We start from the raw sequence: 27,711 nt of genomic DNA, 5'->3' as shown, positions 1-27,711 counted from the left end.
TGAGCAGACAGCCCGAGGAGGGTGCTGTGAGGAGAAGGGCCACAGCCACAGTGGTGGCACTGGACAATGGGGTTGGGGAGTGGGGCACAGGTGACGGGGGCACCCCGGTTAGGAGGTGGGTGGTAGGGTCAGATTGTTTTCCTGCCTTTGGGCAATCCCTCTGTAAGCCTCAGTTTCCCTGTTTGCAAACTGGGATAATAGTACCCGCCTTACAGGCACTATTGATGAGGAAGGTGAGATCATCCACAGCAGGCCTTCGGCACTCAGGGCCTGGCACTCACAAAGTGCTCCAGAAAGATAAGTTCTATTACGTCACAGCGGTAAGAGGAACCCATCATGGGTTGCAGCATAAGCCATCTGATGGGGTTAGATAAATCTCACAGGAGACTCAGATCCCTTCCAGGATGGAACTGAGATACTCCCGAGAGAAATATCCCAGGCGGAAAGGACACGGTCCCAGATACGTTCCTCTGTATCTCTCCCCTGGCTCCTTTTCTTTATTTGGTATGGTTAACAACCCTGGCCAAGCAACATTTCAGAGCCAGACGCTGCCTGCACCCGCCTCTTCGCTGAAATTCTCCGGGAAGGAGTGAGCAGCACTGCTTTATGAACAAGGATAATAATGGCAACAATGAAAACAATAGCAATAATAATAAGATTTTTAACATTTACGGACCACTGGCTATTTGCCAGGCCCTGCTCTGAGTACTTTATACGTACTTACTTACTTAAAACTCATAACAAGCTTTTGTAGATAAGGCACCTGAGGCACAGAGGGGTTCTGTAACCTTGCCCAGAGTCCAGCTGGTCAGCAGCAAGTACTGCCTGTCCAGCAAGGGCTAAAGGGGCCGCCCAGGCCCAGAGTGGCGACCCAGCAGGCAGAGCCCTGCAGCTCAAGGAAGAAGGCCAGGAGCTCACAGTGCCTCTGCGCTCCCCTCCCCTGTAGCACCGCATCCCCTAGCAGGCTCAAGGGCAGGGAGAGGGAGAAGGGAAGGTACTTTGGGTGCACGGTGTGCCACCCTGGAGGGGACTCTCCCCGGGGTCCCTGTCTAGACACATACACTGTGTCATGCGCCGGTCGTCACTGCTCTGGATACGGTGGCCATTGTGGAACCAGCTGATGGTGGGGTAGGGCAGGCCTGTCACCTGGCACTCCAGCATGGCCTCCTTGGCCAGTCCCACCTCCAGGTCCTGCAGCGGCCGCAGGAAGTCGGGTATGGACAGCCGTTCCAGCTCGCCCTGCTCCGGCTCCTCGGGGATAGATGGCATCTTCTCCAGCTTCGAGCTATAAGAACGATGCGGCTGCCCAGATGCCCAGAGCAGCCCCTCCCACCACGGGACGGAGGCAACACAGGGGTGGTCCGGGGTCTCCCCCGGGAAGCCCCGCGGTACCTGGGGCCGGTGGCAGCCGTCCGAGGCTCCTCCACATAGAGCTGGGCTGAGCACTGGGCCTGGCCGTGGGCATTGGTAGCGCTGACTGCATACAGCCCCTCGTCCTCACTGCCCACGTGGGCGATGTGCAGAGAGTGCAGACCTCCTTCCTGCCGGAGCCGCAAGTTCTCGCTCTCCTCCACCTGGTGGCCTGGGGGAGGGAGGGGTGGGCATTCGGAGCAGGCTCAGCGAGGGAGCCTGGCCCCAAGGCCCTCGGGGGTCCCCCAACGTCTGCAGGGCAGAGGGCCATACCAAAATGAGTCCAGGTAACGGCGGGGGGCGGAGTGCCGCTGATCTTGCAGTCGAAGCGGGCCGCACGGCCCTCCAGAACCTCCATGTCCTCCAGCAGCCGAGTGAACAGAGGCGCCAGCGAGGGCCGCACCGTCAGCCGGGCACTGCAGGTCAGTTCATCTAGCGGGGAGGGGTCAGATCTGGGGCCCGGGAAGGCCACGGGGTCTCAGGCACCCCAATCCACAGGTCCTGCCCTCATACTCCAGGCAGGAAAGGGGAGCTGGGCCAGGAGCCGGAGCCTGGGCAGAGCCCGGCAAGGTCCCCAGACACCAGAGTGAGGTAGGAAGCAAGACCCAAAGATCTGGCCTTCACGGGAGGGTGGAGGTTGGCGAGGGTGGGCGGCGGGCTGCCATGGTGGTTGGGGAAACAGCAGGAGTCCCTCCTCACCACCCCTGCCCACTCATCAGCTTCAGGAGAGGGGCCTGCAAGCCAAGCCCCATTCCCCCTCCACACCTTTCCCCTCCCCTCGGGATTGTCCTCTGTGCCTGGGTTGTGCCTCCACTCCTCCCACCCCTCCCAGACCCAGAGCAAATGCCCCTTCTGCCCTGTGATTCTAGCCCACAAGAAACCTTCTGGGGGAAAGAACAGCCCCTTATGCCGACCGGCTCCTTTCCTGCTTTACAAAGACTTCCGGTGTCACCTAAGGGGCTCATTACCACAAGCTGGTGAGGCGTTCTCTCTGCTCTTCCAACGAGGACAGAGACCGGGTCAGAGATGTCATTAATAATAATTATGGTGGACATTTATCAGGTGCCACCCTTTGCCAGGCTTGTGCTGTACTTTGTTCTTTACATACGTTATCTCATTAATCCGACCCATCCCCCTACAAGATAGCGAGTCTCGGGGCGCCTGGGTGGCTTAGTCGGTTAAGCGTCCGACTTTTGCTTAGGTCATGATCTCGCGGTTCGTGGGTTCGGGCCCTGCGTCGGGCTCTGTGCTGACTGCCAGCTCAGAGCCTGGAGCCTGTTTCAGTCTGTGACTCCCTCTCTCTTTGACCCTCCCCTGCTCACGCTGTCTCTCTCTCTCCTAGAAATAAATTTTAAAAAATATTTTAAAAAAATAAAAAAATAAAAACACGTCATAAAAAAAAAAAAAAAAAAAGATAGCGAGTCTCATGATCCCGTTTTACAGACGGATAGTCCACAGCTCAGAGAGACTCAGTGACTTGTCTGAAGTCACGAGGCGGTGTGTGGGCGGGGCCAGAAGTGGAACCCAAGCCCCAGTAGGTTCTGCTACACCTCAGCAGACTGGTTCCCTACGACACGGGCACACACCGAAGGCTCAGAGTGCCGCCCGCAGACCTTACTGAGGCAGGTGTACTACATTATCTTATTTTGCCCCCACCTCCTACATTTCCAGTCCCCTCCCTCCAGTACTGGAGCGCCCACGGCAGCCCCCCTGGGCCGGAGGGGGCAGTTACCTTTGGCTGTGCTGAGCTTGCAGGTGTAGACCCCACTGTCGTCCTCATGCACAGACGTGAGCAGCAGCTTGCATTTCCGGCCATCGAAATGCATCTTGCATTTGAGCAGTGCAGGCTGCAGCAGGCGGCCGCGGCAGAGCCAGTCTACCTCCACATCAGCAGGACCCGCCACCAGGCACTCAAACAGCGCCATCTCCCCGGCCCCCACGTCCACGTCCTGCAGGGGGGCCAGCACGGCCAAGGACCGGCTTTCAGGATGTGCTGGGGGGAGGCGGGGAGGGAAGCGGCCACAGGGGGGCACGCGTGGAGTAGAGACACACGGGGTGAGGGAGACACACACACGCACACACAAAGACAGACAGATACAGAGAGAGAGATGCATTTTGTTCCTTTGGAGACAGGGAAAGCCCGCCCACCCGGCCAGGACAGCAAGGAGCTCCAGGGTGACCAGCTCGGCCAGGGAGGGTGGACTCAGGGCAAGCGGGAAGGAATCAAGGTCAGGGAAACTGAGAGGGCCACGTAGGGGCAGAGACGGCGGCGGATAAAAAACCAAACACGGCACACCAGCTGGGTACAAACTGGACTTTATTTGAGCTAAGAAAACAACTTTTTCCAAATGTCCCCACACCCGTTACAGCAGGCCCTCGCTCTTTGGCCAAGCCTGGCTAACACCCTCATTTCCAGACAGAGCATCCCAGGCCCTGACAGTGAAAAGGGGAGCCCCAGAGGAGCCCTAAACCTGCCCAGAGCAGGACCTGGCCAGGCCTCATCAGCGTGGGGCCTGAGGCCTCTGGCTTTTCATCGCTTGTGAAATACAAAGTGTTGTGCCATTTGAAACCCGTTTCTGGAATGGTCAGTGCCTTGCCCCCACCCCCCCTACCCCCGGCTTCATAGGCCCTTTGTCAACAGCCTCCTGCCCTTCTAGGTCCCTCCCTCCTGCAGATGTTATGCCCTGGCCTGTTCCGCTCTGCCTCACCCCACACCAGCTCAGAGGCATCCTTCCCTGACTGTCACAGACACACAGACAGACAAACGGATAGACAGACAGGGCCTGTAGCAGCGGTAGCACATGCGCTCGCTGGGTGCTCCCCTGCAGGGAAAGATTGGGGGGGGTCTTGATACCCCTCATGGCTGCCCCTTCCTGGCACTCAGTCCATGTGGGGGCTGCCCAGCCATATGTCCACTTGGGGAGGAAGGGTCGCTAGGGCCCATGGGCTATCCCAGGATGCTGTGTAAGGTGGAGAGGGGAGGGAGTGGGAAGCTGGGACAGGGTCCAGGCCGGCGGGCCGGCAGGATCTGTGGGCAGGAGGCAGTGAAACACAGCGAGGTCCGAGAGGTGCCTGAGACAGGGGCGCGGCTCGGAGGGTAGCGGGGGGAGCGCAGTCGGCCCCCTGAGCTCACTCGCCTGTGTACAGACAAAAACCTCAGTCAGCAAGCGGCAGGTTAGTGCAGCACACGCGCGCGCGCACACACGCACGCACACACGCACGCACAGGCACGCACAGCACGCAGACCTGGCTAGGGCCCCTCTACGTGGAGACCTGCCTCTAAAACTGCCAGGGTGCGTCGCCACTTTCAGCTCCTGCCAAGATCAGCCTTGGGATGGGGGGACTGGCAGCCGGCCAGAGGCCGAGCAGATCTCTGGGGTTCCTGGGTAGGCAGAAGCCGTGGGCAGCAAGGGAGAAGGCAAGAGGGGCACCCAAAGCCTAGGGGATGTCAGGAAGAACCCCAAAGGGAACGAAGCACCAAGACGTGGGTTAACACAGAGAAGCAAGGCAGAGCCAGGCCCTGGGGGGGAAGGAACAGGCCAGGGAATGGGTGCGGGGAGAGCTGGAGAATTCAGAGACCAAGGAGGAGGCACAGGGCAGGTAACTGGGGGAGGGAGGGCCCGGTGGAGGGGACCACGACTGTTAGGGTGTGTGCCAGCAGGGGCTGGTGGACCCGGGAGCTGGCCTCTACCGGAAGGGAGGGAGGATGGCTGAGTGCAGAACGAAGGAGGGGTGCCCAGTCCTGAGCTGCCCACAGACAAAGGTGAGTAGAAGGCAAGGTTAACAGCCAGCCCTTGGGAAGAACACCACCCGCCCCCCAAGGGCAGCCTGGCTAAGGCCTGCCTGCTATCCCCACTGCCTGAAAGGCCCCTGGCCCTCATGCCCCAGCTCTGGGGGTCCAGCCCTCTCCACATTCCATGGTGCCCACCCTGACAGCCCTGGGGTCCCTGGCAATATGCTTCAAGCCCCAGTCACCCCAAGGGCCCCTCCGAACGGGTCCAGCTGTCAGACTCTCCCCACTGCCACCTCCAACCCCAATAGCTTCTGCACAGCGATGGGATGGGTAGGAGGGCAAAGGAGCAAGGGGGCAGGGTTGTGAGGGAAGGGCCTGGAAAGAGCAAAGTGACCAAAGCTTGGAAGAGGGAGGGCAGAGGACAGCTGGTGGCAGGAAGCAGGGTCTCTCTCTGGCTGGCATCAGGCAGCAGGTGTGACTAAGCATAGGGAAGTCAGTACTGTGTAGTAGGTTGAGCACTGAACAACTTGCCGGGTGGCCTTGAGCAAGTCACTTCCCCTCTCTGGGCCTCAGTTTACTCAACTACAATATAAGCAACAAATTACAGGATTTTGTAAGGCCCTTTCTGCTCTGGCATCCTCTAACCGAGGTTGTGTGGAAGTTGGCATCTGAGCAGGGAAGGGGCTGGGGTTGAGGAGGCCAGGGCCGGTGGGTGGGTGGGTTTTATGGAGACCATGAGGCACTCACCTCTGACCTCCAGGCGGGCCTCACACTGCCGGGCGCCATACTCATTAACCGCTTTGCAAGTGTAGAAGCCAGCGTCAGCCCGCTCGGCCGCCAGGATCCGCAGGCGGCACAGCCCGCCCTCTGCCTCCTCGGCAAAGCGCCGCTGGTCTGGGCGCACGGGCTGCCGGTTTCTCAGCCTGTCAGAGGGATGGGGACTCAGGCGAGGGGCCCAGGGCCAGGAGGTGGGGAGCCCCAGAGCTGAGCTGAGCAGGCTCCTCCTCCCCCACATCGTTGGTCCTCACTGAACATGAGCGCCCTGGGGTTACAGGGCCAGGTTTTCACCCTGACTCTGTGATCCCACCCACCTCCCTCCCCCAGGAACTTCCAGAACACCTCTGCCCACCTGAATCTTAACCTTCCTTGGAGCCTAACCACATTCTTCAGTTCTTAATAGCTCTGAAATATCTTCGTGTCTTTTTTTATTATTATTATTTATAATGGACAGATGGCTTTCTCACTTCCCAAAAGGGGAAAGAAATAACTTACAGTGTTTAAAAAAAAAAAAAAATCAGAGGGAACGGGACAAGCAATTACACATGAAAACTAGAACCCAAATAGTAAGAATCTGAGCGACCAGAGTAATCAAAGTTCCACGCACCCAGGAGGAAGGAGTGCAGCTGAGGCCCGCATTTAACCCTGGGCTCTGGCAGCTCGGATACAAATTGCTATGCCCGGGGCCCAGCACAGGGCTGGGAGCGGAGTAGGCCTCAAACATCGCCCCGCTGTCACCTGATGGGGGTGGGTGTGGGCCGCCTTCTCCAAGAGATGAGATGACTCCTGCCCATTCATCCCCAAATGGACAGACAGGAGACCTTTTGTTACCCATACCCACCCCAGCAGAAGCCCTGAATGAGGCTGAACAAAGGCATGTTAAGGGCGTGGCACCCAGGACCTAGGATGGACCCCTGGGCAGCTCACAAAGGGTCCACAAAGGGTTCCTGCCCCCTCAACCCAAAGCCAGGCCTCCCTGGGCCAAGCCTGGAGCAGAGGAAGCTGGCAGGTGAGGGCCAGCGGCTGCTACTCACCAGGAAACCACCGGCTTGGGCTCCCCCTGGACGCGGATGCTCATGGTGACGTCTTGGCCTTCTCTTACTGACTGGTCCATGAGTGAGACCTGAAGGGAGACCCCAAAGTATCAGGGGAGACATTCAGGACCCACGTGTGGCTCCCGGGGGCCAGAGGATTCTTGGACAGACACCTCTTCCACACCAGGCTGACTGGGATTGGCACCAGGTAAGAAGGGTGAATGGGGCCAAGCTCTAGGCCTCGCTAAAACCTGGTGTGGCCCCAAGAACAAAGGTACCCGTGAAGGAATAAGGGTGCCTGGGGGCTGGCCTCAGGGGTCTGACCTTGAAAGTGGGGGGTGCCTTGGAGCCAGTGTCAGAGGAACGGCGGTTCTGGCTGGGACTGAGCTTCATGGTGGAGGTGCGGGGCCAAGTCTCCCCAGGCTCTGGAAACTCCTCTGGGGGACTCAGGTATTCCTCATCAGAGGTGATGGGACTGCTGAAAGGTGATGTGGACCCGCCTGGAAAAGAGATGGAAACGAGACAGTGGCACAGAAAGACGCATTGGGGGGAGGGGGGGGGTGTAAAAGGGCCAGAGAGAATGACAGAGCTGGCTAGATCAGCCCCAGATCAAAGACCTGATAAGGCCTGGAATGTCCCCCAAAGCCCAGGACACAGGCCAGCCCTGCCCTGACTTCACTTCATGGGGTTCCTACTTGCTTGCTGCGTGACCTTGCTCAGGTGTTTCCTGGACCTGAGCCCATGAATCCTTCTCTGCCACAGACTCTCCTAACACTGACGCTGCTGACCCTCCGGGGTGGGAGGACCACAGGGAACAGCCTGGGACAAGGGATTCAGGCACCAGAGGGCCTGCTGCCTGGGCCTGATAGGAGACTTGGGATTCCACCAGAGCAGGGAACCCACATCGCTGGCGTGGAGCTGCAGGCTCCTAATGCAGATGGTCCCCAGAGTGGCACAGCTAGGGACCCGTTTCTTGGGTGAGCTGGGCCTGGTGCACAGGAACACACACCCCAGACAAGCCCCATCCGGACGGTGCCAGGGCCAATGAGGCGGCACTGTCCAGCCTGCCCTTCCCCCTCTCCCTTCTCAGCTTCCTGCCCCAAATACCCCAGGGGCACCTGTTGACCCCAGGCCTAGAGCATGGACCCCAAAACACTCAGGGGATGGAAAAGCAGTTTGAGCGATCCACAGAGAAGGGCGGCTCAGGCCGGGAAGAGGAGGGGGGCACGAGTGTCTGCTTTGGGGGAGGGGTGTCCCCAGGGCCCTGACGCCCTCCCCTGCAACTGGCCAGGGGCCCAGCCTCACTGAGCTGGCTCCTATCCGACTACCAAATACAGACATGAATCTGCCACAGCCCCCTGGCCCCTCCTCCTGGTTCCCCCACCCCAAGCCCCTGTGGCCCAGCCCCCCCTCAACAGGGCTGCACCCCAACTCACCCGAGACTCTGCACACAGACCCCAGGCTGTGCCTGTCCCGAAGCCTCTGCCCTGGCACCAGGCCCTCCTGCCGCCTGCCCACTGCCCACCCCACCCAGCTCCCCGGGGAGCCAGAGCCCAGCCTGCCCACCCCACTCACTCGGAAGCTCTGCACCGGAGGGCCTGGGGGAGGGGAAGGTGCCCGAGGAGGGAAAGGAGGAGGTGGGGGCTGGCAAGGCAGGGACAGGCTCGGTGGCAGGCAGGCAGGCAGGCAGGCAGCTGGCTGGGAAGGTGGTGCCGGCTGAGACCACAAGCAGCCCAGCCGGGGCCTGGGGTGGAGGGGGAGGAGAGGGGAGGGGCAGAGCGCAGCCGGGCTGGATTTAGCCACCCTGCTCATTCCCAAGCAGCAGGATCTGCCTTTCCTCTCTCTACAGTTTCTAGACCTTGATAAGAGCAAAGCCCCCTCTGTGGTACCTTGACTCAAAGTGCGGGGCCCTCAGTCCCCAGGGAAAGATGAGGGTGCTACTTCACTGCAGCACCCAAGATGCTTGCCCTGACCCGTTCACTTCGACATATCCACCAGATGAGGTACCGATGGCAGGTGGCCCCTGTGACGCCCCTTGTTCCCCACGTGGGAATGTGCTGACAAGCCTCAAATTCTGGAGCCAGGCCATCCCCTGTTTTCTCTGGTGCTGAGAATCAGGGAACTGTCAGGACCTTCAGTCTCTTCCCAGAAACACCCCCCTACACCTGAGGGGGCCAGAATCCCACCTCTGCCTCCCCGCTTCTGCCATGGTAGGCTTGGCCCCGCACCACCCACCCCTCCTCCTTCAACTGGCAACTGCCCCTCACCCCACCAGCTCTACCAGGACCCACAGTCATGGGGCAGGGGCTGCTTCCCCCGCTAATGCCCCACATCTAGTGTCCTTCTGAAGTTGGGTGGGGGAAGGGGCTTGGAGATCAGCAGCATAACGGGGGAGCTGCTGAGGAGAGGTCACATGTCCTTGTCCCTCCTCCTAACAGCACCGCCCCCCCCAGCCCAGGGCCACATTCCCAAGCTATGACCTGTGTTTCCCAGCACTGCCAGAGAAGAAGGAGGAGGGGAATGGCAGAGGAGGGGGACCCACCATTCAGGTTGGCTATCTTGAGGTCGGCGGGGGGAGGCAAGTCAGAATCGTATTTGGCAAACATCTGCTCGGAGCTTGGCCACCAGCTGACACGGAGACCACAAGCTGATACTGAGCCCTGAAAATGGGAGCCCCCTTCCCTCTGTGGAGCTTGGTGACCTCCAGGGTCACCTCGAGGTTGGATGGCACCGTGGGCGCTCACAGCCCCGGAACAGAGAGCAGAGATTAAAGCAGATTTTAAAGCAGATTGGCAAGGTTTGCAGGGAGCCTTGGAGACCCCTGGTGGCGTTACAGGGAACTGCACCCTGGGGGCATCCAATGACCAGGTGAATCTGGGTCCTCCAGCTGCTCAGACATTGAGCAAGAAGGATCTGTCTCCAGCTCCCAGAACCTCTGGGGTTCCACATCAGGCTCTGGTGCCACCCCACTTCTTAATGACGCCACCACGCAGACCATCTTTGTAGCCAGTCCCTGTATCTCAGTCCTGCTCCACCCACTAGCCTGGCTGTCACTGTGGGAAACATTCTTATACCAGCCAGGAAGCGGGGAGCAGGTGTCCCCCTAAACCTAACATGGATGTTAGTGCCCACCATGTGAGTGCTGCCCCTACACACCCCATCACCCCAAAACATGCTGACTCTGTGCACATGTGTGGCCTTTCAAAACTGTTCTCAGGTCAGACTCGTTTGATGAAAATACCACGGTGAGGGAGCCCTCAAGGCGGGAGGGCTCTCCCTCCCCAGACCTTTGCATCCAGCTTGAGATGGCCCAAGGATAAATATAGTCACAGTCACCTACATGAAAGGCCTTCTACACCAGGGCTTTGTAGCCACCCACATCAGAACCACCTGGGAGCCTGTTTAATCTATAAATTTCTTACTCTGAACTGAAGAATTAGATGTCCTAAAATGGAGGTCAGGAAAACACATTTTAAAAAGCATGCCAGGTGATTCTTATGCACATGAAAGTTTAGGGACCCCTGTGTGATCCTCATGGGAGGAAGAAAAACCCTGAGATGTGAGCTCCCCCTTATTCGGCCACTGAACTTCAGAGCAGGGACCTGAACAGCCCAAGTGCTTCCCACCGCACCACCTGGCCTCCCACCTTGAGAAAGCTTCCTGACTCTACAGCAGTGGTTCTCAAAGTTCATGGTGTACCAGGATGGAGCTCAAACCACAGACTGCTAAGCCCCACCCTCAGAGTTTCTCTTTAAAAAGAACTTTTTTTTAATGCTTATTTACTTTTTGAGAGAGACAGAGACAGGGTGTGAGCAGGGGAGAGGCAGAGAGAGGGAGACACAGAATCTGAAGCAGGCTCCAGGCTCTGAGCTGCCAGTGTAGAGCCCGACACGGAGCTCGAACCCACAAACCTAGAGATCATGACCTGAGCCGAAGTTGGACGTTCAACCGACTGAGCCACCCAGCCGCCCCTCTTTTTTTTTTTAAGTTTATTTATTTTGAGAGAGAGAGAAAGAGTGCGTGCACATGCATATGTGCATGCCAGCCAGGGAGGGGCAGAGAGAGGAGAGAAAGAATCCCAAACAGGCTCTTTGCTGTCAGCATAGAGCCCGATGCGGGGCTCAAACTCACGAACCATGAGATGGTGGCCTGAGCTGAAATCAAGTCTGACGCCTAATTGACTGAGCCACCCAGGCACCCCACCCCCAGGGTTTCCGATGGAGGTGGTACATTCATACGCAACTCTACCATACTCCCAGGGTGATGTGGATGCTGCTGGTCCGGGGACCACACTTTGAAGACCACTGCTCCATGGTTTCCTCCGCCATCCCAACCTCCACTCTTAGGCAGATCTTCGTTAGTACCCTTTCCAGGTGCATGTCCCGCCCAGCCTCCGCATGTCACCCAGGTAGTTTCAGGGACTGGGGAAGTCACATGGATCTCGATCTCCCCACACACAACCCCTGTGGCCCACATAGCCCCCGACTAGCCAGGAGAGCCACTGGGTATGGCTACCAGGGCTGAGAAGTAGCCAAAGCATGGTCGTGATTTTGGGAGCCTTCCGCCGGACAGGGGTGACAATCCAGACACATACATGACCAGTAGAGGAACAGGAACAAAGTGTCAAGAGAAAGGCAAAGAAGGGCCATGGGAGCGCAGAGAGCAGATTACTTAGGACTCAGGGAAGATGGGGTAACTGCAGGAAGGGGTATTATTGGAATTAGGAATTTGGTTGACGGGCGCCTGGGTGGCTCAGTCGGTGAGGCATCCGACTTTGGCTCAGATCATGATTTCACAGTTCATGAGTTCTGCATTGGACTCCGCTGTCAGCACAGAGCCTGCTTCAGATTCTCTGTCCCTCTCTCTGTGCCTTCCCTACTTGCTTTCTCAGAAACAAATTTTTTTTTAAAGTTTGATTGAAGCAGGATAAAGGGGGAAAGTCTTTCCTGAGGAGGAAACCGTGTGAACAAATACTTTAGAGGAAAAAAGAACATGCAGACCACCGCAGTTCAACCTGCTGGCTATAGGCCTGGGTAAAACTGAAAGAAGCGAGACCTAAAAAAGTTCCAGTAGGTGCCTCTCACTGCCTCAGCTGCCTCCAGACACCTTTGAGTTGTCCTCGGGGGCCAATGGCAGAGGCCAGCTTCAGGGGCATGGCCTTCACTCTCTGGGCAAAGGGGAGCTCCCTTGCGGTTTCGAGGGAGGGGGTGACACACGGGACTTAACGAGCACACAAATGTGGCCCGACCATCATTCCCAGCCTGTTCTCCACAGGCATGGTCTCAGCGGGCTCCTCCAGAGGGGATTCCTTTAAATGTCTGCTGCGGTCACACCACCATGGAAGACAGCGAGGCTGAGGGAAGAGGAGGCTGCAGGCCGGCCTGCGGCTGGGAAGGCACGGATGCTGTTGTGGGTATCGCCCCTTCCAAAGCAGAACAGGGCTGAGGTTTCTGCTTTGGTTTGCAAGGGACAAAGAGCAGAGAGAAGTGGGGCACCAGGGTGGCTCAGTCGGCTAAGCCTTTGACTTCAGCTCAGGTCACAATCTTGTAGTGCGTGAGTTTGAGCCCCGTGTCAGGCTCTGTGCCGACAACTCTGAGCCTGACGCCTGCTTTGGATTCGGTGTCTCCCTCTCTCTCTGATCCTTCCCCGCTCATGCTCGCTCTCTCTCTCTCTCTCAAAAATAAATGAACATTAAAAATTAAAAAAAAAAAAAAAAAGGAAGAAGAGCAGAGAGAATTTTACACAGTCGGCGTGACCTTGCCATAGAAACAAATTCTCTACATGTTACTACTAGGGGCTGCTCTGTGTTATATAAACGGTAGGCACTTGCGGTAGATTGGGTCCCCACTCTTCTCACAGGCTGAGTGCGAGAGCCCCCTGTCTGAGGGAGCAGCCTTGGGGATACACCCTTCGTGGCTACCCTGCTTCTGGTAGACAGGGATGAGGAGGAAGGGCTGAGTCTGCTCAAGGGACCACATTGATCTTTCAGATGCTATCCAAACCCCCTTCAAAGATGGACAATGGGGTAACATGCATTCCAACTTCCCCTCCATTGAGCCACCACCTTCACAGGAGACGAGGCAGGAGCAGACACCATGCCTTTCCTTTCGTACTCATGACCCGCTATAACCAAAGTCTTTTCTGTTGTGACAGTGTCAGTCATATGGTGGGACCAGAAAGAGCCCTGAAAAACCATATCCTCTGGCCCAAATGTCCTTGCCTACATCCTCATCCCCACAGGTCCTCAGAAATCTTACCAAGTAAGTAGCCCAGGAGGTATAAGGACCCTCACCTTACAGATGAGAAAACTGTGGCCAGCCAAGGGAATGTGAAGAGGCCAAGTTCTCAGTTGGAAAATTCTAGAACCTTGGGGTCAAATACACAAGACCTAGGCTTGAGGGAGGGCTGAAGGAAGCAGAATGGAGCCCCCATGTCCCCTTTTGTCCTGACCAGCACCCAAAGGGCCTCTTGTCAGAGCCTGAGGTGCTAGACCACAGTCACAGCAGAGATGGGGAGTTGAGAGAGGAAGGAGAGAACCCCCCATCTGACCCACCCACAGAGGGCATCAACAGTCTCTGCCCCCACCCCAGCCGGTGTGAGCTCATGAGCACGATTCGACCTTCATCTTGAACCTGTTCAGAGTACAGGGAAGGGGATGGTAAGGAGTATAGGCTTGGGAGACCCAGTGACAGGGCTTCAAATCATGATCAGCCCCCGACAGGCCCTCTCCTCCTAGAGCTGAGCACCCCAAGGCAGTAGGCACCTGAGACTACTTACGTGCATATTCATGTAAATGAAAAGAAAAATCAATTTCTTGGTTGCACTAGACGCATTTCAAGGGCTCAACAGCCACATGTGGCTAGTGGCTACCATACTGGACAGTGCACCTATAAAACACTTCCATCGTCACAGAAAGTTCTATTGATCAGCATTTCTCTAGAGCAACTTGCTGAAGCTTCCCAAGTCTCAGCTTCCTTGTGTGTAATGTGGGCATAATAATAGAACCTACCTCACAGGGCAAGAGTAAAGGTGATACGCCAGTCTGCACGGGCCCTAGTATGTATGAAGCACTCACTAGATGCTAACTCTTCTTGTTCTTCTCATCTGCCATCCACTAGGCTTATTTCCATCACCCCAAGTCACCTGGAGCTTACAACATTCCTAGGTAGATTGTAGGTGCTCAGTAAAGGCAGCCGGCCTGGTGCTAGCTCTACATCACTTCATTCTCCTTGTTTCTGTCTTCCCATCTGTCTAATGGGAATATCGCCCCCTATCACAGCCCTCCCCAAGGGGTATACGGGTGCAACATAGCTCAAACAAGAGAGGAGATGTGAAAAGACACCAGGAATGGAGCTCTGCGGGCTCTCCAGAACAAGCCCTTATGGGGTGGGCATGCCAAGAGGGCACTGCACAGCCAGTCCTGGGTGCCAGGGTCCTAGGGTGGGTGGTTAAGGAACAAGACAGGGAGACGGTTCCAGAAGGTCTCTTCCTACCAGACACTACACAGTCCCTCCCTCAGGCGGCTCCAACTGCCCTGCAGGCAGCCAAACTGCCTGACACTCTCCCTCAGTCCCACCCCCTCACTGTGCACAGTCCAGGCCTGGGGCCCTCCGCCCTGGCCAAACGTCTGTGCCACCCCAGAGTTCCAGCCATTCTGTTGCTCTCCGGGTCCACTGGCCCTCATCCAACGGCTCTGGACCAAACAGTGCCTTGTAGGGGAAGAAAGTCTGCTTCTGCCAAGGGAGTCCTGGGGCCCAGTCGACATGACTTACAGGGGCTGCTCTCTGGGGGCAGAGCCTGGTGCCACTGACTAAGGAGGTGAAGCTTTTCTGACTCCCCAACAGTGGGGGCTGGGCACAGAGATGCCACCATGGGCCGAGGACCCAGAGGGGCTGGGGCTGAGCGCCTGTCAAGGGCAGGGGAGGAGTCTCCAAGGCACAGACGGTCTGGAGGATGGGCAGAAAAGGAAAAGGCAGATTTCTGGAGGCTTGTGGAAACCTGAGCGCCAGTGCATAAAAGCACCCCTTAATAACGCTAACAGCTAATGTCTGTCTACAGATTTACAGTTCAAAAGCTCGTTCACACATTTACTTTTGTCTGTGAAGATGGTATAATTACCTCTGGTTTACAAACGAGGAAACTGAAGCACAGGGAGGTTCAGTATGACCCGCACAGAGCTCCCCATCAAGTGCTGACAGCTGCCTTGCCCCAAGCCTCCTTCCCAACCTTAAAAGGCTTCCAAATGGCCACAAGCCAGTAGCGGGGCACCCCCCTCCCACACCCCCTTACCAGATCTCAGCCCAAGCCAGGTATTGACCAGAGTCCTGGAGCCAGCCCCAGGCCCCCTGAGGAGAGTTGGGAGCTGAGTCAGAAGCCAGAGCCCAGAGGTGATAGAAGGACGGAAACGTGCCACGGAGGGCCGGGCATGATTCAGCGTGGCGGGAGGGGCAAGGAGGAAGCTTAAACGTGGCCTCCTGGGAGGGGTGCCTGTGCTAAGGAAGATGAAGACCCGCTGTTGTGCAAAGCCAGACGGGTGCAAACAAAAGGATGTAACGCAAGGCTGGGGCTCAGGGCAGATCCCACCAAAACCACTTTTATGGTGACAGTGCGGGAGCCTTGGGAACCACAGCACGACAGGCTCTCTAATCCTGTCTCCTGTCGAGCTGAGAGAAAGAAAGGGACAGAACAGCATGTGCTGTTCCCCCTCCGGGCATGCCCAGACCCAACTGCTACCGCTGTGAATCCGCCTCTCAGTCCAGCACCCCATAACACTGACTGACTGGTCTGCTCCATGTTCGAGGACTGGGGTCCCGCCACCCTGCACCGTCCCCCACCCTAGGTCCTCTCACCTAGCTCGATGACCCAATGGTAACATCTTTGAGGATGGAGTCTGCGTCTTTTCCTTCTGCCCACCCCCACCTACCCCACCCCCACTGCCCAGGATCAGCACACCGTGGGGCCCAACAACCTGAATGAGCAGAACCGACCACACACACTGACATCAATCTGGCCCTGTCCCGGACCTGAAAGAACCCGCGCTTATACCCAGAGGAAGTGGTCCAACTCCCAGTGAGGGGTTCCGTAAATACAGAAAACAAGGCAGCCGCAGCCACAGCCGTGTCCAGAGCAGTGCTCTCAGCTACCCCCTCTTTAGGGCTTTGGGTTCAATAGAAGGAGCGAAGGAGTGGGGGAGGGTCTCTTTGCAAGGCGGGGGGAGGGGGGAGGGGGGTTGCTGTTCTAGAGAGGAAATGACCTTAGAAGGCTCCTGATGGCTTTTAAGCCCTCTGAGCTGGGAGGTCCTTCTTCTCTGAGATGCAAGGATAAGTTGCTTTCCCCACAGGACCATTTTCAGGGAAATGCCATGGAGGATGGCATTTAGAGGGTACGTAAAGACAAATTTCAGTGACTTCACGAATTGGCCGGCCTGGTGCGTGCCTTTGGGAATTTGGCCTCCGCTCCAAGGCTGGGCCATTTCGAATGCTTCCACAGAGCAGCTGACATCTGAGAACAGACTGTGCACGCTGGTGGAGGGCCTGAGCTCTGGGCTGGGAGTGGGAAGGGTCACGGCTCATCCCCACCCACCACTACCACCCCGGGCCCGGGGCCCCACAGGCTCCCTACCAGGTCTCACGGCCAGCGCAGCGCCACAGCTGGCCTGCCCCAGCTCGTTGGTGGCAGTGGCTGTGTAACTCCCGGCATCGGCCGCCCGGGCCTCGCGCAGCAGCAGGGTATGTCGCTCTCCTTCCGCCCGGATGAGAAGGCGGCCATCGCTGCGCAGCGCAGACCCATCCTTCTGCCAGGCCACTGTGAGGGAGGAGCGGAGTGACTGGAAGCCATGGCCCACAGCAGTCCACCAGAGCAAATCTCCCCTCACCCCACACGGAGCCCAAACCCTAGGGAATCCCGAGGACTGCCCCCTCACTCACAGAAGCCCAGGCCTGCCCTCTCTTCTCCCAGGGGGTTCTGGGGAAACTTCCCTAACACACACACACAGGAGTCCAGCCAGCCTCCGGAAGCAGATGTCCCTCCCCACCCTTTCCCTCCCTCGGAGGACTGCCGGGGGACGTCCCCCTCCCTGTCTCAACCTCAGCCTGGCCCCAGCCCTGGAGCTCACCTTGGGGCAGGGGGTTGGCAGTGATGATACACTTGAGCAGTACGTCTGCCCCCGGAGCCACGACCACGTTCTGCAGAGGGATCTCAAACACAGGGGCCTCCAGGGGTTCTTCTCCAGCGGACACATACGAGTCATCCGAAGACTCTGCCGGAGACATGGGTGATGGGGTAAGGGGCCTTGGTCCCTGTGGGGATGACCCAGCGGGAGAGGGCATAACGGCAGCCTTGTATCTTAGAAAGCCAAAGCCAGACAAAAAAAGGCTTCCAGAAGGTGGGGTTTGGGGAACAAGGGCTCTCTCTCCTGAATGTCCTGAAACAGGGAGCAAAAGACAGAAGGGAGGTTCTCAAACAGCCAGGTCTCTACGTTAGCTTGACTTCTCAGCTTCAGCCACAGTCACCGTGGTTTCTGGAAGAAGACTGGGGGGGAGGTGGGGGGGGAGACGCATCTTGCATCTCTTTCCACAAATCAGTCATCAAGGATGGCCCTGTTTCAGGAAGTGCTTTGAGCACACAAAATGTTACCCGTTTCCAAGTGAACAGAGTACAAGCTAACAGCAACCCAAGCTTTAAGCGGTAATACCGCTGTCACAGGACAACATGTGGTAAATCGTCAAATTAGTGAGGCTGCCGGATTCAAAAGAAGGAGCAGCATGTGGGTCCAGGAGCCGTGTGAGAGGCCTCATGAATCAGCTTTGATTCCGACCATCCACCAAGCAGTAATACCGTACCTACAGCGCACTGAGCTCCGTACGAGTTCCAGGGATACAGCAAGAAATCAGAAGCGCTCCCTGCTTCCAGGAAGCTTGAACACGCAACGATATCCTCCAACCCCACTGCAGTGAATCCCTCTACAAGAATGGTCCAACTGTGACATTCTTTAAGCTAGACAAAGTACAGTGTAGGTAGCCAAAAGAGTAGTGAGAATCCCAATTATGCTGTTTTCCAGCTCCGTAACCTTGGGCAAATGATATAACCTCTCTGTGCCTCACTTCTGTTATCTGTAAGACGGAGCTGATAAGGAACGCTCAACATCTGGCACAGCCGACATACAAATAAAAAAATAAAAACAACATCCCTAAGCACCCAGCTAATACAACACCTGTACTGTGGTATGCGATAATGTGGCCAATAGAACGATGGACAGGTACCTGATTGTCATTTAAAACTTTGTGACGGTAATACTTAAATTAAAAATACATTAATTCTGATGACGAAAAATACAGCATGGTAAGTGAAACGAAAGCAACTGTGACTGAGTGTCCTGGGAGCAGGGAACAGAGGCATCTGGCCTGAGGAAGCCGCCCGGTGGGGGGAAGTGAGTCAAGGATGGCTTCCTTGGCCTCCGTCCAGGAGTGGACCCCCAGGTGATGTTCAGGGTGAGCATAATTAGGAACAGGGGCATTCTGGATGTTGGCCACCGTCCAAAGGACAGCTACACGGGCTGGCTCGGGCCACAGTCAGCACAGCCACACAAGGATTCAAGGACGGGAGAGAGGGGACCTGGTGAAAGACTGGGTCAGAGCTCAGTGGCCACAGGTGGGTCAGGGGATGGTGCTGGCATGAAAGGGCACAGCTGAGGGGGGCGGCTGGCCCAAAGCTCGCCTCTACCAGGGGCCTGACACGTTATTTATTGAGATGGCTTTCCATCTCTTCCCCCACACAGGAGTGAGGCTTGGAGGGGCTCCTGAGAGTCCCAGCAATTCCTTGACCCAGTTGGCCACCGGACCCAGGGCCCCTGTGGCAGGCATCTGGGCACCATTCTTTCTCTCATCTCGGCTCCGCCCAGCCTCCACCAAGACACACTCGCACTCCGCCTCACCAGCGGGCAGGTTCAAGCACGAGGACCTCCACAGACCTTCACTCAAACTCGAACCTGGGTCTGTGCTTTCCCTGTGAAGCCCACCCTTTCAACTGCCCAGCAGCGTCGCTCTCCCCAAACGCCCTCCCACCCAGGTTTCAGTGAGCACCTTCTCAGCCCTCCCCGAGGCCTTACCGAGCTCAGGTGAGGTGGGCCGGACCCGGCGACCTCTGCCCTGGCTGCGGGCCCCTCTGCGGTCCCAGGGCCCCCAAGGACCGTCCTCCTCCGGCCCTCTGCGCAGCCTCTTCTCGGCCTCAGGCCCCGCCCTGTTCTTCTCCAAGGTCTGGGGCACTGCAGCGCCCTCCTGGCCCGGCGTGGCCCAGGGCAGGAAGCGCACGGCCTGCGCTGGGGGCTCCCGCTTCCGCCCCGGGGGCGCTCTCGTCCTGGCCTCAGGGGGATCGGTGGCGGCAGGGGGCGGCACGGGGCTTCTGCACTCCTGGACGGCTCTGCTCCGGGTCAGCGGGAACTGGTCCCGGCGCCTGACTTCCTGCTGCGGGCCCTCCGCCGGCTCTGTCCTGCCCGCCGGCCCGCGGCTCCTGGGCCTCCCCTGCTCGTCCCCGGGCTTCCCCGTGACGCTCGGAGGGGGCGGCTGGGCGGCGGCGGGACTCTCGGCCCGAGGGGTTTTGGGGGTGGAGGGCCGGGAGAAGAGCGGGGGCTCGCCAGGCTCTCGAGGGGACGGGGCCCGCTGCAGCGTGGCGCGCAGGGACTCGTGCGAGCGCACCAGCTCCTCCCGCGACGTGGAGCGGCGGATGCGGCCCAGCTCTTGGGCAAAGCGCAGCTCAAGGTCAGAGGCCGGGCTGCGCTGCCGCGTGCGCTCGTCCAGCGAGGCCGCCTTCTGCTGGAACAGGCGGCGGCGCTCTGCCACGCTGCCCCCCGGCGCCCGGAGCTCCTCCTGCGAGGTTCCGGGCGTGCCCCAGGGCGCTCCGCCGTCGGACTTGGGCTGCTCCAGCGAGCGGGCCTTGCGCAGGGGCACCCATGGCCGCAGGGGCGCCGGCGGCGAGTCGCTGCGCTCCAGGCTGCGCCGTCGCTCCTCGAAGAACTGCAGCTTGTCCAGGATTCGGGAGCCGGCACGTACCAGCCTGGGCGAGCGGCCCAGTGCCGACAGGCGGCCCGAGGCCTCGCTCAGCGGCGTCTGGGGCCGGGATTCGGCCGTGCCCGCTAGCGAGGGCCCCGACGACTTGGACTTTTTCCCTCGCTTCTCTTCTGCGGTGGCGTCCTCGGGCAGCACGGGCTCCTGCGTGCGCCGGTGGGGCGAGGTGGGGGTGGCCGGGGGCTGGGCGCTGGGTCCCGGCGGGGGCCGCTTACCCACCCGAGGGGACGGTGGGGGCAGCAGTGCGGATTTGGAGGGAGGCGGTAGGGCGGGGCGACGCGGGGCCTCACTGGCCGGCTGAGGCTGAAGATCAGGGTCCTCCCTGTACAATCCGCTCTGAGGGACGCTGCTGCGGAACCAAGAGGAAGAGGGGTAGAAGATTTAGGCGTCTCCCCTCCTAGACCTTCAGCTCGTGATAGGAATTGGACGGTGGGGCATGCTGGGAAGGCTTGGAGGTGACATGGGTCAGACCCTCTGCCCCCTCCCCCCAAGAGGAAGGCACAGCCATAGCAGGTGCTGGGGAGAGGCTGGCAGCCCTGGCACCAGAAGATCGGGCTGGTGGCTGGGCCCAAGTACAGACTCAGCCTCCCGGGCGCTGACCAGTCCCCTCCCCCCAGCCCCGAAAGCTAGGAAACAGCAAAAAAAAAAAAAAAAGAAAGAAAGAAAGAAAGAAAGAAAAAAGAAAACCAAAAACCAAAAAAAAACCCAGAACAGAGCGGTGGGAGAGAAAAGAATGAGCTTAGGACCCAAATGATGGTGAAGAAAGACAGGAGGGTTGGATGGGGAGGGGCCCTCTCAGGAATGCAGCCTCCCACTCATTCCTGCCCCCAGCAGCCCCCCCCCTCCCCGGCAGCCCTGCCCATCCTAGCGAGACATACCCCTTTCACAGTGGCCTCTACAAGAATAGGCACTAGCCTCCGGGGAGCAACACCCCCATCCCAGGGACTACCTAGCACCTACTCACACCTAAGCCCCTCACCAGTGCTGGCACAACACAGCAGGTGGCAGCTGAAGCCCCTGGGGTGGGAGACTAGAGCACCCAGGTTCCCATTCCGTTTGATCAATCTGCCCCCATTACAGGCCTCTGACTTTGTCCTGCCTCTGGGAAAATTACCTTGAATCCATTGAACCCCCTTACCCACCTCCACCACCGTCCTCCCACCCAGCACAGAAGCTCCCCAAAGGGGTATGCTCCGAAATAACTCAGCTCAGAAATAACTACTGCGTGGGCCCGAAGAAGGGGTGTGGGAGCAGAGGAAGAGGGAATGAGCCGGTCAGCTCAGAGTTCCCTTCTCATCCAACAGAGCTTTTGATGCCCAAGAGCGGGGCCTCAGTTTCTCCCACCTGGACTCTTGGGGAAGACCTCAAACAGAAGGATTAGCAAGGAAAGGAATCTGAGATATTAACATCATACCTGACTCACTCGAGAGCTTCCTAAAAACTTAGGGGTTTTTTTTCCTAAAAACTGAGTACTCACTGTGTGCCAAGTGTGTACTAAATATGCTTAAGATGCACTGAGCCCTTTAACCCTTACAACAAGTCTCCCAGATAGGAAGTATCACTGCCTCCATTTACGGATGAACAAACTGAGGCTTAGAGAGGAGAAGTGCCTTACCAAGGTGGCACAGCTAGGAAATGGCTGGTATCAGGACTGAAGCCCAGGTGGTCTGACTCCTGACCCCATATTCCCTGCAAACGTCTAGGATTCTGAGAGCACAGAAGGAAGGAGGAATAGGGTACCAGCCACAAGCAGAAGTTCTAGGGGGTGCCTGAGTGTTAAGGATGTTTCAGACTACCTGGGTCAGCCACCCACACTGCAAAACCCACCTCTGACAGTGGGGGTGGGGAGAGAAGGATGATTGGTAGAAGAGCAATCCATGGTGCCCTGAGGGAACAGAATCTCAGCCAGCCACCTGCAGGGAGGCAGAGTCTACTATGGGGAAGGGACAGCAGAATCCCTAAGGGATGGCCTCTGGGAACTGGGTAACGCATTGGAAAGAAATCAGGGACAGCAGAGGAGGCCTCTTGCTGGCAGTTCTGAGCTCCAGGCCAGCCTCTGTACCACAGACATCACTAAGGAAATGGGTTTCTCCGAAGTTGCCATAGCAACTCCGGGCTTAGGCTGAGGCCTGGCAAAGGAAGGCAGGGAAGGAAAAGGCGAGTCCAGGGCCCAGGAGTGCCTGGGTAATGCCAACCAGATAAAGCAAGGGAGGCTCCCCTGCCCCAGACCTCTCCCCTGCCTACCGCTAGCCACTCCAACTACCTTCAAAACAGTCTCCCTCCACCAGCCTCCTTCTTTCTCCTCCATGATGGCCCCTCCCCCACACGCTCATACCCATCACAAGTTAGGCCCCTCTCAGCTCCTCAAATGTCCCCCAACACCTCTATCAACAGCCACTCCCTTCTTCTACTCTAGCACTCCCCCCTGTATCTGCCAGCCCCCAAGTCTCCAAAAATGGCTCCAATGCCTCACTCCAACACCTCCACTCCTCACCACCCCCTCCCACGACAACCTTTGCCCCCCCCCCATCGCCCACAGACATTCCCCACCAGGTCATCACATGCTGCCAGCCTCCATCACTCAGCCCTCTACCCCCATCCCAGCCCCCTGGGCTCCATCCCTCCCTGCCCACCCCCGCCTCCCACACAGCCCACATCCTCCAGCCTTCCCAGGCCCCTGGCCCCATCTACTCCCTGACCACCTCACTCTCTTGTCTCTCCCGGCTGCGCTCTTGCTCCCCTGCTCTCCTGCTCTCTCGGGAGCTGCCTTGCGGAAAGGTTCCGTTCCTCCCAGAAAAAGGCCCAATTGGGAACAGGAATGTGCAGAGAGAAGAAAAGGCAGCAGCTGCTGAGACAGCAGGCACGGAGGGGGCCCTGGGGGGTGGGGGGGGATCTGGGGGACAACTGGAGCCTGAATGGGCGCGGTGGGAGAGGGCCCCCGGGAAAGTGGAGATCTTGGAGAGGAAGGGACAGAGGAAGGGACAGAGGGGGTCCACGAGACCATGGAGATGGCAGGGGGAAGCCAGGGCTGGTGGGGACAGGAGGCTGTGGGCGGTGACGGCACAGGAGGGAGATGGCAGCGGTGTGGGAGGACAGAGTAGGTAGCTGGGGCCAGGGTGATGGGAGGGGCGGGGGAGAAGTGCACAGAGGGATGGATGGTGCAGGGGAGGTGGGATGGAGGCTGACGGGTGGTGAGGTGGAACAGTGCAGGCCTGCGTGAGGCCATTACTTACACGTGAATCGAGAGCGCCCGTCCTCTGTACAGACTGAATGCGCTGCCATACAGGTCACTGGCCACCGAAAGGCTATCCTCTGACCCCCAGCTTGCGCCCACCAGATTAGCTCGAGACGCCCGCACCAGCGGCTCCACCCCCAGGTGCCGTGGCCCGGCCCCGGTCGCCTGTGCTTGCCTTGGGCTGCCCGGGAGGCAGCGGGCGCCACCCCTGCTGCCCGCTTCCTGCTCCAAGACCGTCTGCCCGCTGCCCCACCAGCTCACTTGCTCCTCTGAGGTGCCCGTCACGGAGGTCGGGGGGGTGTCCAGGGAGGTGCCCACCAGGGTGTCGGAGCCCCCTAGAGAAAGGAGCACGGTGAAGCCCAGGCACCTCTGTGGGAAGCCTGCCTGCCTGCTCTTAGAGCAGCCCAGAAAGCTCACCCGTGGGGGTGCTGAAGTCCCCGTCATCCCGAAGCTCCAGGCGCTGGGTCCCCTGCACATCGCTGATGTCATCCTCGCCTGTCTCCGAGTCTGGAGAAGAAGGGGTCTGTGTGGGCAGGGCCCTCCTCCCTCTGACTCCAACTCTTCCCTGCGTCTCCTCCCGCCTCACCCCACCCCCCCCACAGCAGGCTCCATCTTACCACCAGAACAGCTTCCACACCTATCTTCTCCCCTCTTTTGCCACTCCCACAGCCCTTCCTGGGCTGCTCAGGCCAGTCCTGTGGCTTCACCTCTGCGCCCCTGGCTACTCACCCCTGCCTCCCTGGTAGTGCCCTCAAAGCCACCTACCATCCCCCCCCTCCCAGCCACTTAATGGATGACCAGGGTCTCAGCCCTCCCCCTCCTCCCCTGTCAGTGATAGCTTAGGTTGCTGTGCAGCCCCCCCAATAACAAGATCCTAGGTTCCAAGGTTCTAAATTGTGGGTTCCAGTACCCCAGGAACAAAGGGGAGTCACCTCAGAGTCGTACTGTCAGGGCACTTGACCAACCGCAGGGCCAGCCTGTCCTCCACCCCAAGCCAGCCGGAACACATCAGGGTGCAGCTGAGGCAGGGTGAGGAGAGGCCAGGACCGGGCAGGGAGAGGGGAGTGGAGGGCTAGGGCAGGAGCCAGTTTCCTACCGTAACTTTGCTTTCTGCAGGAGCGGAAAACTTCGCTTCCATAGGAGCAGCAGGAGAGAGACACGGACAGACTGTTATCAGAGCGTTTTGCGGTGTAGGGCATGGTGGGTAGGCGGAACAGAGGGGGCATGAGGGTCCCCAGTGCCCAGAAATGCCCTGTGGGGACAGGGCAGGGGGAGGAAGGCACCCGGAATGGGCAAAGCATCTCTCATCCTGACTGCCTGCAGGCTCCCACTGGGCCCAGCTGGGGAGCGAGCATGTGTGGACTGGTTATTCCAACCACCCCAGAGATTCTGTACCCTCGGCACTCTCACTGGTGCTGCCACTGGCCACGCGCACACAGGTATACACACACACGTCTGCTTGTGTTCAGCCCAGTCACAGACCTAGGCCCCCCATTGGGGGGGCAGGCCCACCCTCCTTAAAATACTTGCATTGTGCTTTGACCCTTCCTTCCAAACCAATCTCCCCACCTGTTCTACATCATGACGGGACAGGTACCCTCTTCCTGATCCCTCCCTTCTACTTCGGAGTGGCCCTCAACAATGCCCAGTGGTTAGGCTAGAAGCAAAGTTTCCTGGGTGTATTTTTAACTCTCCCAGATTCTGTGCCTCAGTTTCTCTATGAGTGCTGCTAGACAAGCAGGGGCCATGTGCTGGTTGTCAAAGGATGGCAGTGAGCTCAGCCCCACTTGGCCCCATGGATGGAGAACCCTGAGCTCAGGCCCACAGTGGGGTGTGCTAGTGAGAGGCCCCCCCCAACCGCCCCCCCGCCATTGTTAGGTTCTCTCTCAGAGGGTACAGGGCACCTCCTTGAGTGGGTATGGATGTGTACTGGGGGATTCCACATCTCACGGGCTGTCTTCGGGGCCTGGGTGCCTCATGAAGGGGCATGGGCTAGAGCAAGAAAAGGAGTGGGCATGGGCTAGAGCAAGGAGCCCATGGTCCACGCACCATGGGTGAGTCGGCCAAAGGCCCGGCGGGAGTGGCCGGTTTTCTGAAAGAGAAAAGCCAGAATGAATTGTTGAGGGGAAGGCTCGCTCCTGATGTCCCTTACCTCCCACTCAAACCTCTATATTAAGCAGAAACTCATCCAGGGGCTGGAGTGGGGCAGGGGGTAATGCACAGAGAAGTGGGGCAGCCAGCTTCCCCCCTAGGGAACATCTCCACTCTTCCCTGCCTTTCAGCCCTCCCAGCAGGGGCTCCAAGCTGGCTACCCAGCTTGGCTCTGGGGAGGAGCAGAGGAGGAAGGAGAGAGAGGACAGCAAAGCTGTGGGTCAAATACTGGGACTCTGACAGAGGCTCACCGGACTGGGGACCTGAGCGACAACCCCAAGAGACAGAAGCTAGGGGATAAGATAGGAGGCTGACATGAAGGAAGAAGGGGGTGGGGGGTGTCTGGATGACTGGGGATGGAGGGATAAGGGCACAGATTTCTGCTGGGGGGGGGGGACGAGGTGTCAAGCGGGCGGAGAGGGTGATGGGGGAGCAGAAGGCAATGTCCCCCAAGGGCCGTAGCCTCACGAGTGCAGGAAGGAGGCCCGGGTGCGGGGAGGACAGGGCAGGGCTTGGGGAATTTATTGCGCTCGGCGCGGATCCCTATGCGTTGCTTCCAGGAGCTCGGGAAGATGGAAGGCTCCGGAGAGGGGGGCTGGGGAAAGCCGGGGCGGGGGGCCGGAGTGGGACCGAGGCTAGGGGAGACGGGGTGGCAAGAAGCCAGTGGGTGCTCCACGCCGAGCTGCGGCGGGGGCCTTCCCGGGGGGTCTCGGGGATCGCGGGCAACTGGGGGGCTGCCGCCCTTCGGCCCGGGGAGGGGCCGGCGCGCGCGGCCCGCAGGTTGGGGAGCCCCCCACAGTGCGCCGGGCCGCGGCCCGGGGCCGCTGGGTGGGGCGGGCGCGGTCCCAACGCCCCCTCCCCCGGGGCCCGGCCGCGGTGACCCGCCCTCCCTCGGGGCGCCCGGCCCTTCCCGTCCCCTCCCGGCCCCGCCCGCCCCCGGAGCCCTCACCTGGAAACGCTTCTTCACCCACAGCTTCTTCATGGCGGGGGAGGGGGCCGCGCCGGCGGCCGGGCGAGGAGGGGACGGGCGGGGGCGGGGCGGAGTCGGAGGCGGGGCCGGGGGCGAGCAGGGGAGCGGGCGGGAGCCGGCGCCGGTGGCGGGAGGAGCCGCGGGGCCGCCGGAGCCCTGGCGGGGGGAAGGAGGCGGCGGCGGCGGCGGCGGCGGCGTCCAGAGCCCGCCCCTCCCCCAGCCTGCACCCCACCCGGAGCCCCTTCCCAGACCTGCTCCCCTGAGCTCCCCCGGGGCGGCGCTCACCTGCCTCCTGCCACCCCCACCCCGCGCCTGCCTCCTAGTCCCTGGGCACATGGGGAAACTGAGGCACAGAATGGGGTGCAGTGGCCCCTATGAGAGCTCGGGCCACCCTCTCATTGGCAGCCCGACGCGGCCTCCACACCACCCCCACTCGCGTCCCGCGGGGCCTCTCTGGAAGGTCAGCCGCATCTCGACTTGCTCACTCCACAAACATGCGCACACTCCGCCCGTGCCAGGCAGTACCGAACTCGTCACCGCGGGAGCACGCCGCAGGACCACAGCGCCGGGCGGGGGCGCCTAGGTCACACACGGGGCAACAGCCCTGGTGGGTGGGGGCTCCATGCTGCCATGGACGGAGACTATCAACACCATCAGGCTCCTCAGCAGAGTCAGAGAGGGCCTTCGAGCTCTTGATGGTAGGTACTCTGTCCCTACCCCTTGCACGCGCGCGCACATACACACACACACACACACCAGCTAAGGTGCCCAGAGATACTATTATTCACAAATAGGACCCACCTTCCCATTCACTGGTGAGTGTACTCACCAGACGTTCTTTGTCCTTCTCCCATTCAGAACCAAGCACACTCTGCCTACACAAAACTCAACCCTCCCCATCCCCAACAATCATTATAACTAAGTTTCTTAAGCAATTACTAAGTGCCAGGCACTTTATAAATGTTACCTCATTGACAACAACCCCCTATGGACATTAAACAGGCTCCGTTTAACTGACAAGTGACTAAGGCTCAGAGAAGTCCTGTTACTTAGCCAAAGCCATACAGGTTCTGTGTCACTCCTGTCCTCTAGATCCAAATCCCCACCCCAGCATACGCAAGTAGTGCCATTCCTGGTTTCTGAGCTGTGATTACAAAGTCATTTTCGTTAACAGTTACTGCATGCTTAGTATGTATTGAGCACCGTGCTAAGAACTTTTATATGAATCAATACATTTAGTCTTTACAACGAAGGGCAAGACTGAGGCAGAAAGAGGTTATTTGCCCAGGGTCACACAACCAACAATTAGAAGAGCCAGGATTCTAACCTAAGTACTGTGA

At 58.9% G+C, this 27,711-nt stretch overlaps 1 protein-coding gene across 4 annotated transcripts in view; it reads right to left on the bottom strand.

The window, feature by feature from the left end:
• Positions 1-26,399, bottom strand: part of SPEG (striated muscle enriched protein kinase) — a 49,611-nt gene extending 23,212 nt beyond the window's left edge. For 2 of the 4 annotated variants that reach the window (XM_039216681.1, XM_039216683.1), the window contains exons 1-13: positions 24,347-25,023; positions 23,668-23,757; positions 23,249-23,585; positions 19,061-20,364; positions 17,069-17,212; positions 16,576-16,758; positions 7,279-7,454; positions 6,955-7,043; positions 5,891-6,066; positions 3,143-3,403; positions 1,684-1,842; positions 1,393-1,582; positions 1,062-1,285 (exon numbers count right to left, since the gene is read on the bottom strand). In XM_039216681.1, coding sequence (XP_039072612.1) covers positions 1,062-1,285; positions 1,393-1,582; positions 1,684-1,842; positions 3,143-3,403; positions 5,891-6,066; positions 6,955-7,043; positions 7,279-7,454; positions 16,576-16,758; positions 17,069-17,212; positions 19,061-20,364; positions 23,249-23,585; positions 23,668-23,757; positions 24,347-24,551 — 3,538 coding nt within the window. In that variant the 5' untranslated portion in view covers positions 24,552-25,023. Of the gene's footprint in view, positions 1-1,061; positions 1,286-1,392; positions 1,583-1,683; positions 1,843-3,142; positions 3,404-3,710; positions 4,548-5,890; positions 6,067-6,954; positions 7,044-7,278; positions 7,455-16,575; positions 16,759-17,068; positions 17,213-19,060; positions 20,365-23,248; positions 23,586-23,667; positions 23,758-24,346; positions 25,024-25,299; positions 25,343-26,350 lie in introns of those variants that run through there. The other 2 variants (XM_039216682.1, XM_039216684.1) reach the window with 2 other exon arrangements.
• Between the last annotated feature and the right edge of the window lie 1,312 nt (positions 26,400-27,711).

The sequence above is a fragment of the Hyaena hyaena genome, unplaced genomic scaffold, assembly GCF_003009895.1.
Source record: "Hyaena hyaena isolate Hyena2069 unplaced genomic scaffold, ASM300989v1 scaffold_650, whole genome shotgun sequence".
Taxonomy (NCBI): Eukaryota; Metazoa; Chordata; class Mammalia; order Carnivora; family Hyaenidae; genus Hyaena; species Hyaena hyaena.
The sequence above is the reverse complement of the archived record's forward strand: the minus strand, read 5'-3'. Positions and strand labels throughout refer to the sequence as shown.